Source organism: Panicum hallii, chromosome 3, assembly GCF_002211085.1.
Source record: "Panicum hallii strain FIL2 chromosome 3, PHallii_v3.1, whole genome shotgun sequence".
Classification (NCBI taxonomy): Eukaryota; Viridiplantae; Streptophyta; class Magnoliopsida; order Poales; family Poaceae; genus Panicum; species Panicum hallii.
Genome location: NC_038044.1, coordinates 62858492 through 62872136, shown reverse-complemented (window position 1 = coordinate 62872136; position 13645 = coordinate 62858492). Strand labels below are relative to the sequence as shown.

Below are 13645 nucleotides of genomic sequence, written 5' to 3'. Positions count from 1 at the left end.
GTACCAGACAATCCTTGTTTCCAGTCTCATTGTATGAGTTCCATCTGATGATTATGAATGCATGCCTCGTCTTCTTGAGGAGTCACTATAGTTTGAAACCTTCCTCCGCAATAACAAAGACAAACTAGATGAAATAAGCAGTGCTGGATCGACACGGAAAGTTGAGACATCTTAGACGGCAACAACAATGAAACCAATACATTAATTAGATTGATCATTTCATCTATGGATCAGTGTATAGTTATGCTTGAATCCGTCTCTTGCTTGTTTCTTTTTGCGTGTGGGCTGTTAAAATGTTTGACTTGTTGATCTACAATGTTTTCGTGGAGTTGTGTAAACACGCACGTCTGCATTTGTCCGTTTGCAGAAGATCGATCCGGATCCAGTGGAATCCAGTTCCACATTTCCATGGCGGTTGGGAGGGTTTCGTTCCGAGTGTATCTTTGTTTGGAGCTGGAGCTATGCTAAAAAATACGACCATTATTTCTCTTCTGCGCGTCAGTGGCTGCAACGACGTCGACAAGCACGAGTGCACCACCCAAGCTAAGCAGCGAACATGGTCTTGCATCACTCTGCAGGCCATTACCGTGACAGCAAGAGGAAACAACAGATGGGTAAAGCGCAATCTGGCAGCTGAATCTCGGGCGTATTACTCTAGCCTATCAGATGAACTGCTTTCTCCTACCCAGCTGAATCTGAAACACCAGATGAATTGCTGCACCAACAGCTGAACTGAAGGTATACAGGTTCATTGCTGCATGATGGGCCCATTCTGCTTCCTTTTGGGCTGATCCTGTCGGCCCAGTTCACCCAAATCCATAGTGATGCGCCGCGCATCATGATGGGCCGCAGATGAGGGGGCTAGAGCTGGTGCAGGCCGCAGCGCTCGCTGGTTCTGGTGGACTCTGCAATTCGCGGCCGTGCGCTTGGGCTCCTCCCCACTCTCCACGCTCCCTCCCCGGGTCCGGGTAGCCCGCGGTCTCGTCCACATCGCCGGTCTGGGGTGCTTGGCCGGCGGGACCGGGGGAGGCTTCGGCGAGCGGCGGTGGGGAAGCCTCCGCGAACACGTACGACACCGCCCCGCCGCTAAACCCCTCCCCAGGCCTTTCCCTACAACCGCCTCTCCCACGCCAACCTCCGCCTCCGTCCCCTCTGCGCCGCTTGGCGTCCTGCTTTGGCTCTTCTCAGACATGCTCGCCCGTGGTGCGCGCCCGAGCCCGAGTAGCTGCTCCTTCCCCTTCCGCCTGTCAGGTGAGTACTAGTGCAGTCTCAACTCGAATAATCACCTATTTTCCATGTACAGCCGCTGTACCAAGCATGCCGGAAGGTGCCCCTAGTTATTTGCTGTAATTTTCATGTCCAGGGATTGGATATTTGGATGACTCCATTATAGGTCCTGACTCCTGAACTCCTGAACTCCTGATAATTTGCATGTTTGATGGATCTGCACATATATCAAGTTATTTTGCTTAAGCCATTTCGTTGAAACATAATTTGTATTGGGAAAAAATGTATTTTGTCTGAACATAATTCGCCTTCAAAACAAATGTTACAAATTCCAATTTAATTCAAAATGCTGTCCTCCGATATGTTTCCTTATACGCCATGTTGCTTCTTTCTCTTTATTTCTTTGTGCTCCTTGCACGGTATGCTGTCCAGCAAGTTTTCCTTGTGCCATCCAGCCTGAGCCTCTCTAGGAAAATTTTCAGGAGGCAATGCTGCATGTGCACGTGGTTGTTGTGAAAACTATAATTATGGGTCCCTGACACATCAAATGATCAAACCCTCTAGCCAAAGCGCCTACACATCAATAATTTAATTTGTGTTGTCTTGTTGCATTTGTAACGCAACGCCCCATTTCTCTTTTAGCTTGTATGCATGCATCCAGAGCTGATCCTGTCACCTTGTTCTGCATAACACAGAAATGTAACATGAATTTGGTTGATAAAACCTGAAGTGTTCATTAACTTGGTGCCTTTGTTCACTCGATCCATCTTAAGCCTTGTTCTGATCAAAGTGTAAAGAAAAATTGGGACTTTTTTAAATGTGAAAAGTTACCACCCTCTTCTAAACGTTTTTCACTAAAACTGTGGTTGGAAGGAATGCTATTAGGTTAATGAAGTTGATCATAGGATTACACATTCCATTTGCAGTACATGAATGATGATTCTTTATGTAGTTACATGCATGTATAACTTAACAATAACTTGTCTGATGATATAACATGAAGCTCATCTTACCTGTTTTCGTATCATTGGCTGTGCTGCTTGGTCCAAAGGCTGAGGATGTCAGCAAGCCTGTGAGTCCAATGACCTTGCTTTTCTACTTTCTCTTAGGAACAATATGTGCTGCATAGTATGTTCTGATGTCTATTTCCATGTGGATGAAGGGCCAGATTGTGCCGAAAGGCATGCCAATCTATTAGGCAATTTCTGGCTGTTTTATATTTGCCTTTTATTTTTCTTGTTTTATGTACTTATTTTGCTATTGATCCTGTTTGTGCGAAGCAATAATATTGGAGCTTTGCTTTTTTTTTTTCAACAGTCTTGTGCATGGAATGAAGCCTGTATCAGGTTTATTGTTTTTAAATTGCAATGAATGTGTAATCTATTTAGTTTCTAGCTCTGCAAAATTAATTCTTTGTCATTTTGCTAATGGTACATAGACATGATGCCTGATAGCTCTGCTAAGAGAGAAGTCGTCATGATGTATGTGCACACAAAACTGATTTCTCTTGCAAACCGATAATATTCATCACTAACAAATTTGGTTCTATAACATTTTCATACCACATTATCAATGTATCATTGTATTCTGCCACCCTTTCTCTATGTGAATAAACAGGTTGTCCTGATGTTGTGCTGTTAAGAAGATCTGCCCTGGAAGAGCATTTGCGAAGTGAAAGTGACCACTAGCTGAACCTTGAACTTATATGCATGCTTTTGTACAAATAACATGTTTCTATGTAGCTAATGCATTTCATGTGAACGCTTGCATAGCCTGACCTTGTACTTGTGCAGTATAAGTAAAATAATCACCATATATTTGAACTCGCACAAATTTTACTTAGTGCTCTAAAAGGCCTTCATACTCATGTGCTGTAAATTTTGTGTGTAGAGAGTGGATAGCTGAAGTTAGGTCTGATAATTGCTTATTTATTGGGTCTGGATCTATGATAAAGCATGCTGCATATTTGATTTTGTTAAACTTCAGTCACAATTCAAAATGCTCTCATCCATTTTGTTTGTGTTCTTTAAGTTGTACATTTTTACTACTTGTTTGCATTGTCTTTGTACTCCTGTTTGTTTGTGCACAAAGCAGAATAGGATATTGCATAGTGCATGTTCTTCATCGAGGCTTGTATAGCACCCAGCCTCTATAGGAAAAAAGGACAGAAGGTAGAAATATAGCATGACTTTGGTTAGGTAAACTATAAACCAGCATTAACTTTGTGCAAATACTCAGTGTATCTTAACACAATATGTCAAAACTCAAAACGCTCGTTCTGGAGAAGATTGTTATTGCAAATGTGTAAATCCAGAGCTCTTTAATATTTGAACAAGGTAAATTAACATCCAAATGAAGTTTTAAACTAAAATGTTGATGCAATTAATGCTGACAGATTTTAAAACATGTATAAAGGTTTGCACATCGACTTTCCAGTACATAGACGGTGGTTTGGCACACAATAGCTTAGTTTGTACTATAATGATGTTTATACATTGCAAATATAAAAAGAGTGGCATAACAGATATTTATCTTGGGAGATCTACATCCAACACTAGTTTGGCTGTCTCCATGCTCTGATATCCCATCTCATCTGAAGGGACTGGAACTGATGGACCTCCATAAAAATAATGTGGTCGAATAGAATGAGTTTTTGTGACTAGTTGCGTCTGGAGTCTTCTCAATATCTGTAGTCGCTCTGCAACTTCCTTCATCGTTGGCCTCTCATCACCTTTTGGGCTCAGGCAGTGCATGAAAAGTTCAGCTAGTCTCTCAAGCACCACCATAACTTTATCATCTACTATTTCAGTGTCAAGCATATCCTGGAGCTTATTCTGGTGAAACATAAGTATGAAAGTATGCGATAGTGCTTTCTTTTCATTTGAGGTATCAGTGTATAGAGCCTTCTTTCTTGTCATTAGCTCTAAAAGAACAACCCCGAAGCTGTATACATCACTTTTGTCAGTTAGATGGTGAGTGACCAATGATTCAGGGTCAAGATAGCCAAGAGTTCCCTGGATAAGCATAATGAAATCATTTTTATCCATGGACTTAAGTGCTGATGCTCCAAAATCTGACACTTTTGCATTGTATTCATCATCCAAGAGTATATTGAGGGATTTGACATCCCCGTGTAGGATTGTGCGAGAAGTTGATGAGTGAATGTAGGCAAGAGCTTCTGCTGACTGTGTAGCAATCTTCAGTCTGAGATCCAAGGGGGCTGGTGATCTGCTCTCATTGCCATGGAGGAACTCAAAAAGTGTACCATTGGAAATGAACTCATACACCAACATCGGCACATCTACCTCCAAGCAGCATCCCAGTAACCTCACAATGTTCCTATGGTTAATTTGTGACAAGATTATTATCTCATTTACAAATTCTTCTCTGCAGTTAGTGTCTATTACTTTGGACTTTTTAATGGCAACTTCTTTGTTATCATCTAAAGTTCCTCTGTAGACCATTCCATGGCCACCACATCCAAGGACATTATCTTCACTAAAGTTGTTTGTGGCTTTCTTTATCTCTTTTTCTGAAAGTATGAGAACAGTGTCAACTTGCCTTGATCTCATCTCATCATATAATCTCAGACCTCCATTTTGTTTAAAATATTCATCCTTCTCCTTCATGTGCTTCCTTCTTTGTAGTTTTATAACAAATATGCATGTCAAAGACACCACTACAACCGCACAAATACTGAGACCTGCGAAATGGTTTTTGTGATTATTCAAGACATTAATTCCCTGGAAAGGTTCTTTGTAAGGACCAAGTATATTATTATTCTCTGGTGTCATACTTACCTATTACCACTTGTTCAGTTTGGCCAAGCACAGGTCGGCATCCAGAATTTGTACCATCTGATATTTTTCCCATCCTGCATATGCATGTATAACCTCCTGGTTTATTGCGACATACTCCATTTTTACATGGATATAATTCCTTATACTTTGCATCCAACTTACGCAGCTTGCACTCGTCTATATCTGAAGAGTTTTCAAATGGAGTAACATATATTAAAATATATGAAGAAAAAGATCATAACGGGGAACTACTTCAATGTATTATGCATGCTTAAAAAATGTTGAACAGGTAACAAAATAAAATTTTCAATGTGGAAGATGGCTGTTATATGTCCGCTAAGCCACTAAGGTTGTTCCTGCAGGTGATAATCTTTATTTCCAAATCCTAATTTTGCAGCTAGTTCCTTTGAATAAATACTTAACCTTGGCAGCCTTCGTGAAGATAAGGATTGCCCTCGTAGCCTTGGTTGCAGTTGCACAGGTAGCCTGGGCCATTGCTTGCATTCACACAATAGCTGTTTGAACTGACACAGGCATAGTCTGTATGTGCTTTTGCCCCATCTTTTGGACATGAGCCGTCCCTTATGGCCCAGTCAGCAACCACAGGAACACCTCTTGTGGCTCTTTCCTTTATGAACGTAAGGTGCCCCGCAAGGTCCTCTTTGCTGAAGCTGTACCACCCAACCTCGACAAGCATAGCATAGAAGCACGGGTTGAATTTCCACACACTGCTCCGGTTGGGCAGTACTGCTGCAAAATCAGTGAGATTGGGGGATATTGCGGTCTCACAGCATCCCAAGCCAGCACATGGCGCGTTTTCAGACGTGCTGTTGAGTCCTTGGCAGTAAGAGTAGCAGCCAGCTACATACTGGTCAGAGTCAGAGTTGTTGTGCATGTAGCCACCAATGAGCCCCAGGGTGTTGCAGCCGATGACCGTGAAGTGGTTCCGGGTGGTAGAGGGGATGAATGGCGTACTGTTCAGGTTGAATCCAGTGGGGTGGTTATCTGATATGATGGTGTCTGATGTGAAGCAGGTGTAGCTGACATCGTTGTAAACACGCATCATGCCATGCTCCAGGGAGATGTTGATGACCTCTACAGATTCCGTAATGTCACCAACCGTAGGCCGGGATGGCTGGAAGGTGTTGTTGCAGGTCACAATGAAGTAGGGGTTCCGGCTGCTCGCGGCACAGTGATCACCGATGCCGAAGGGGTAAGGGATGTTCACGTTGCCACACTTGTTGGGACAGCCCGGCTTTGATACAGCACGCTCAGATGAAGTGCCTGATCCCTCTTTCACTAGGATGAAGATGATGAGCACCAGGAAGATCATTGCTTCTTCCATGGCTGGAGAGGTATGGTCAGTCTCTACGGCACTGTCTTGCACTCTTTCTAACTACCTAGCTAAAGCCCGTGCTCTCTTATGTTTCGTTGTTATATATGGTGTGAGTTTGCATCCTCTACTGTGCTAGATTATTTATATGGAAGAGTTACAGCTCAGAATTCCTTTTTAGATGATGAACAATGAATAATGCTATTGACGGGACTGTTTTGACTTATCAGTGTGACATGGACACCAGTGCGGGTGTCAATGTCAGACTCGTTTGTGTGTCTATTTTTTGGCAGAATTTTTGGGGCCACACGAAACAACACTTGGAATCCGACACCGATGTCCAAATCTGACACAGGTGCAGTGTCTAAGTCGGCAAAGAAAAATAGGACACGGGTGTCTGGTTAACAACGGACTACTGGACAAGGTGAAATCAGTGTAAACTGGAGCCTTTGAAGTTTGAACTGACTTCTACATACTGTGTTTTACCGGTCAAAGTTGAAAAGGCGTGATATATGCAAATCAAATGTTGAGTGATTGCTTTTCAATTAAGATGTTTCTCTGAGATTGCGAAAGGGTTTTCTCCTTGGCAACTTGTCCTTGTAGTTTTCTTGGATACGGAGGGGTCATGTGCCAGCCAAAGTAGCAATCGTTTTATGTCTCATTCTTTGAGTTGTATCTAGCCATTATAGTCGCTTGCTGGGTCTCCTTCCAGAGTCGCAATCAGATTCTAGAAGAGATAAATGCTATAGTGGATCAGCTTGACGGGAAAGATTAGGACGGCAAGAAATTTGCAAGTTTATTGTATCAGTCACGTGTTCTGACTAATTGACCTCTGTTGTCTTTTCCGCAGTAAAGGATCATATATGCATTCAACTGCTTGGAGGAACATATATGCAATGGAATCCAATACCATATTTCCATGAATTTGGGGGTGTCTTCATCACGTCGACGATCATGCATTTGGGTTCGTCTGCTTAGTGGGAGCAATCAAAATTGATCATACAGAGGAGCAAAGAACTCAAAAGAAGCATGCTGGTCGTTGGTTGGATGGAAATGGACCACAAAAGTGAGGAGATTGTAGCTCATCATTCCTGAATCCATGTACACTTGCTTCAGATGTCCAACACTAAACAGCCTTTTTGTTTGCTGCTAGGAGTATTTTGCAGCAAACAGCGACCGGGGAGACCTGTGGAGTTGTGCGTGTATGCGCCGCGACGACGGCACTGTCTCCCCGTCCACCGCGGGCTCCCCCCGCCGAAGACGGCGCCTCCCACCGTGCCCCGGCTGTACCTTGCCTACCCTACCTCCTAGCTACATTGTCTTCATACCAGTGGTTGTCCTCATCGGCACTGGAGTGCAGTGCAGCTACGCTCCATCATCTGCCGCAGGCCGCATGCTGCCAGTCTCCTGATTGGCAATTTAGCATAGTGCCCAGAGATCACAGACAGATACAGCCATACACTGTCACAGTCTCCTGATTGGCAATTCAGCATTCACCACCACTGGAATCGTCGGGAACAACCAATAGCGACAGCCACTGCCCACTGATCAGCATGCACAAATTGTTTATCCTTATTCTGCATATCAGCTAGATTTGGCTTGCAAATAGTATATATTAGTTATTATACTTGTAAAGGAGCAAGACCTATACATTTCTTCAGTTCACCGTACCAGTTTCAGCCTGATATGAGTTTCCAGGTTGTAGATTGTTGAGTCTGGAGAAGCCAGCACCGATCTTAAGGTTTATCTACGTGCAAGTTGTACGTGCTGGATCTTCTTCGGCAGTTGCTAGCTACAGTTTGAGGCCTTGCCTTTGTCTTCCAAACTGGAAGCAAAACGCAATTATGGATCAGCTTGCTGAGAGAGATTTAGACGGCAAGGAATTTGAAGTTATGCACCACTGATGGATCATTTTTCAACTGTGGATTTTACCTTGTTAGTGTTAGACAGTCACGTGTTTTGACTAACTGATATCTTTTTTTTTTGTATTTCACGCAGGAAAGGATCATATCTGCATGTCTTCTGCTGCTTGGAAGAAGATAATTTCACTATATTCCCAGATATTTTTTTAATCCTTTTTAAATTTTATTTTAAAAATAACCCACCGAACAAATATTTGTACATCTAACGCTTTTGGTCGCGCGCCGGTGCTCGTGGCGCAACAAAAACATGCTATCGTGCCACATGCATTGGCGTGACAATGTGCCACGCTAGAGCGCGCGGGAAGAGTCTGCCAGCGTATATTCCACGTGTCAACTTTGTCACGCCACTCCCACCGGCGTGACAATGGTCTCACCTTAGACTTTGTAGTTTGGAGTTTTTTCATTTGAAGTCAATAAGATGCTTAAATAATTAATTTAAACTTTAGACAACATATTAAGCATTTGTGCCTCTATCGGATCGTCTCCAACTTGATATGTTCATCATGGTTTCATCAAGTAAGTTCTGTATAATATTTTATATGTGAAATGTCATAGAATAACTAATAATAATTTAATTAGAACCATTACAATAAAAAATTCAAACTATATAATTGTCAAGTATGGAATATAATGTAACATTGTATATTAATGATATTTTTAAGCTAGATCAAGTAACTTGATGAAGGTTTAAGATATTATGATGGTAAAATACAGTTGCTATTCATTTTTTTCGAGGGGCTATGCTACAACAGAATTAATATTATACTAAGTACGGAGGTGCTAAGCAAGACTTATCCAACAAACCAATATAAATAAAGCTTTATGTGGATTTGCTGACTTAGGTTTTGCAATAAAAGTTCAGTAAGAGTATATACTTAATTTTTCAATATTTTATTATAAAGTTTGATTACAAGCTCTTCGTAGCTAAAGCAGAACAAACAATAGTTTACATAGATTTACTGGTTCAATATGCCAACGTGTGATCAGCACGTTCAAGGCTAGACTAACGGACAACTATTCCATACTTTGTACTTTACTGAGGTGTGCTTGTTATTCAAACTTCACTTATAAACTTTTAATTGAAATCCATTCGAACTACTTCCACCTTTTTCATTGCATTCCAACATTTAGGTTATTTCAACTTCATCCCAAAATCGACAATGTTATCATATTTTTGTCTATTTGAAACCAACTCAAATACTTCAATTTTGATTCAAATCTTCTTCCATGTTGTAGTACATGATTCATACTACAATTTTTATATTGGCTATAACTTCACTGACTAACTAAATTTCAAACTTGGTACTCTTCAAAATAACTAATTGGTCATATTTCCCTTATTCAAACACTTGCTCAAGTTCAAATCTTTTTACCAATAATTGAACTTGATTAACTCATTTAGTATAGTACTTCTAAAGCCAACGAGTGTCTTATGGCTAAAAGAAAAAAAATAAAGCTAGAGTGATTGATTGTGATGGTTTGAAAGGAAGTCTTAAGAGGCAATAAAAATGTCTCATTGAGAAGATTAAGGAGTTAAATGCTCTAACCAAAGAGCATGAGGAACTTAAAAATTCCCATGTGACTTTAGTTGCAAGGTATGAAAAATTATCAATTGAGTATACTTGTGCAACTAACTCTATCTCTCATGTAGCCCAATTGGAGAAAAATAATTGTGAGCTAAAAGCTTAAGTTGAGGATCTCACTAGCAAGCATGTGGGCTTACAAGAGAAATATGATGATCTTTCATGCACTCATAAAAAACTTGTAGATTCTCATGCAATGCTAGACATAACTCATGAGGTGATGAAAACTTCGGTAAAATTCTACCAACCTCATATGTACAAGTGCATATGCTCTCAAGTTCATATTGATTTATCTTGTGCTAACCCTTGTTGCTCTCAAGAAAATATATCTCCGAGCATTAGTGACTTGGATAATGTAGGTGAAAATGAGAAGAATAAGGGCCATGGATATGAGATAAACTCCAAAACGAAGATCAAGTCCAACAAGATCAAAAACAAGAGGCAAATGCAAAATAAGATCAAGATTCTTTTCTCTTGCTTTGGGTGCAAGAAAGGACACCATGTGAGAGATTGCTTCCTCAAGAAAGAAGTAAACGATATGAGGGAGAATTAATAAAAAAAACTAAGAAGGTACATGCAAAGTGTTACAAGTGTTCTAATATAGGACACTATACCTTTATATATTCTAACAAAGGTTGATGATAAGACCACACTTACAAAGAAGAGAACAAGAAGAACCAAAAGAAAGTGTTATGGTTACAATAAAAAGGTTCATGTATCATATACCAACATTAAAGAATAAAGGTCTTATGTTATAAAGAAAGAGGCACAACGGCAAAGAACGAAGGAGAAGCTAGAGGTATCTAAAAGTACAAGCACCATATTTGCTACATTTGTGGAATTATTCCATGAGCAAACATTTCTAAGACTAGCTCTTCAATTGATCATGATGTGCTAAGAAATGCTAAGAATAATACTTGTGCTACTAAGTTGGAGAGATCCGATAGAGGCACGAGTGCTTAATACGTTGTCTAAAATTTAAATTAATTATTTAAGCATCTTATTGACTTCAAATAAAAAACTCCAAACTACAAAGTTGTAGATCTCCTCGAGAGCTACAATTTTTATATAAAAATTATCTTCATCCGAATTTATATGAAAAAATATATATAATTTTTCTAAGGTGAGACCTTATCACGCCGGCGGGGTGGCATGACAGGACTGCACTGTCACGCCGGTAGGAGTGGCGTGGCAAGTTTGACACGTGGAATAAGCGCTGGTAAATCCCTCCCGCATGCTCCAACATGGCACATCTTATCACGCCAATGCATGTAGCGCGATAGCATATTTTCGCATCGGCATAAAAAAACTTAGATATGTTCGGGTGGGTTATTTTCAAAATAAAGTTTTAAAAAAGTTGAAAATAAAAAATTCCTATATTCCCATAAATCTAGGAAAGTCTTTATCATAGCAAAATACTATCTTCTGCGAGCTAGATGGTGGGAGGGCCACACATTTCCGCGCCTGGGGCCGTGGCGAAACTATTTGTGCGGATTCAAAACTTACTGGGCCGTTCGCCAGCCTTCTTCTGTGTGTGGTAGCCCAGCAGCAGCAGCGCTCAGCCCAGTGGACGGATTGCGGCCCTAAACCCGCTCATCATGCGATCTGCGAACTCAACCTGGCCCAAAATCGGATCGCTATCCACCGTGACCCAGAACCAAGGTGACAAGGTGGGCTGACACCTTCTCGGCCTAGAAAACAGTGGCTGCGACGGGCGGGACGGCCCACGCGCCTCTCTACTCGGTTGTCTCCCACATCACCGGCACGCGGGCCGCGGCGGTGGGAGGCTTCGGCGACCGGCGGTGGCAGAGGCGCGGAGCCATCCGGACAGGCAATGTCTAGCGCTCTCTCCGACCCTTCCCCTCCGCCGCCGTCTTCCTGTGCAACCGATTCGCCCACGCGCACCTCCGGCTCCCTCTTGCGCCCCCCGCTCCGGCCGTTCTCCGCACGCTCGCCCGCAGGTGCAGCGGCCCCCCGCGTCAAATGAGGACTAGTGCGGGTGCAGTGTTAAGGATGATCATTGTACATTTACCTTGTACTATTTCACCGAGTTTTCTTAATGCTGCCCATACTTAGGGTGTGTTTGGTTTAGCTGCCTGCTGTGAAAAAGCTGCTGTGAACTTTCTGCTGTATAAAAGCTGCTGTGAGCTGATAGCTGTGAAAAAGCTGAAAGTCGTTTGGTTCACCCTGCTTTGAGAAAGCTGCTGTAATAGCTGTGAAACCCTGATAACCCTGATATACTATAAATAATCGCAGTACATAGATTGTTCGGTTTACATGACTTGTCAGTGACTAATTTAAAGTTCAAATAAAATAACTAAAACATGAGATATATCTCTATGCTACTTATTGACTAACCAAACCATCAGCTATCATCTCACGGATACTGTTCATGGTAACCTCGTTATGCCCCTCTACCTCGTCACCTTGTTGTGCTGCTGCTGCTGTTTCATGTGCCGCTCGAGGCATGTACTCCTCATTTGCATCACATCTATCAAACTCTTTATCGCTCAAATGGCTATCACGAATGAAATTGTGCAATGCAATACAAGCTATGATGATTTTTGCTTGTTTTCGAGTTGAGAAACGTGGCATAGCTTTTAATATACGCCATTTTTGCTTTAGAACTCCAAATGATCGCTCAATTACATTACGAAGGGACGAGTGCAAGTAGTTGAAAATCTCGTACTTTCCTTGCGGTGGACGACCACGACGATGATGAAATTCCGGTAGATGGTACGTGCTCCCCTTGAATGGAGCAAGATATCCAATTTTGTTGGGATAGCCAGAGTCCACAAGATAATACTTATCTGTAAAAAAATAAAATTAGTTGCATATAGAAAGTGTTATGTACAGAAGAAAATCTTCACATATTTGTACGTTTTGGTGGGACAGGAAAGGAATCAAAATTTGACAATGCATGATTAAGGATTCTTGTGTCATGTGCTGAACCCGGCCATCCGGCAACCGCAAATGTGAATCTCATATCAAAGTCACATATTGCAAGTATGTTCTGTGGTGTATATCCATGTCGACATGTGTGGTTAACAACCTCATCATTGGGAACTACGACCTGGACATGAGAACCATCTATAGCACCAATAGCACCTTTGAAATGAGGCCAAAAACGATCATCTCTAAGCTTTTCATGTTCCGTGCTAAATGTTGGATCCCTAGGTTTGATGTTTTCTTTCCCCAACTTACACAAACATTTGAGAATCTCACTGAATTTCATATGAACGGTCCATGTTGATCGTACAAACCTGTTCTCAGCTTGTGAAAATGATTGGGGACCTCCAACAATCCATAGAAACATTGCCAATGACTCTATTGATGTAACATTATGAGTGGATTTCAGATCATACCCAGAGACCAATAAATCATGAAGTGCCATAAAAATATCAGGACTCATCCGAAACATCTTATAAAAATATCTTGGGCGGTTGAAGCACCTCATAACCCATTGATATCCACTTTCTGGAGCATCTTTATCTCTGTATTCACCTTTATGCAAATATCGCTCATGGTACAGACTGCCCAAATTTCCAAGAACTGCAGCATGATGTGATAGTTCAGATAGTTGAGATACAAGTAGTAGAGACTGCTGCTCTTTTTTTGCTAAATCTTCCATGCTTTCATCCATCTAAACAGAAATTGAAAAACACATAAGAGACATATATTGTTTCAAATGATAGTGATGGTTCAAAGAAAACAGTGGTTCAAAGCAAATAGTGGTACAAAACGTAATGGTTCAAATCAACTAATGGTTCAAACAAAGAA

At 41.4% G+C, this 13645-nt stretch overlaps 1 protein-coding gene and 1 long non-coding RNA gene across 3 annotated transcripts; one reads left to right on the top strand and one right to left on the bottom strand.

Moving 5' to 3' along the window:
• Positions 1–902: 902 nt before the first annotated feature.
• LOC112884395 lies at positions 903–8722 on the top strand. 2 transcript variants are annotated; one of them, XR_003227103.1, is made up of 7 exons: positions 5108–5316; positions 5425–6240; positions 6331–6382; positions 6608–6784; positions 7211–7426; positions 7514–8249; positions 8359–8722. It is a non-coding gene; the product is annotated as an uncharacterized LOC112884395 (long non-coding RNA). The 2 variants fall into 2 exon arrangements; XR_003227104.1 differs by lacking the exons at positions 5108–5316; positions 8359–8722 and adding an exon at positions 903–1251 and having other exon boundaries at positions 6062–6240; positions 7514–8068.
• Positions 3601–6570, bottom strand: LOC112884393 (wall-associated receptor kinase 1-like). Its single transcript, XM_025949772.1, has 3 exons — positions 5451–6570; positions 5028–5210; positions 3601–4930 (listed from the first exon to the last, which is right to left on the bottom strand). The coding sequence occupies exons 1-3, from the start codon at positions 6370–6372 to the stop codon at positions 3756–3758; spliced, it is 2280 nt and encodes a 759-aa protein (XP_025805557.1). The 5' UTR covers positions 6373–6570; the 3' UTR covers positions 3601–3755.
• Positions 8723–13645: the final 4923 nt, after the last annotated feature.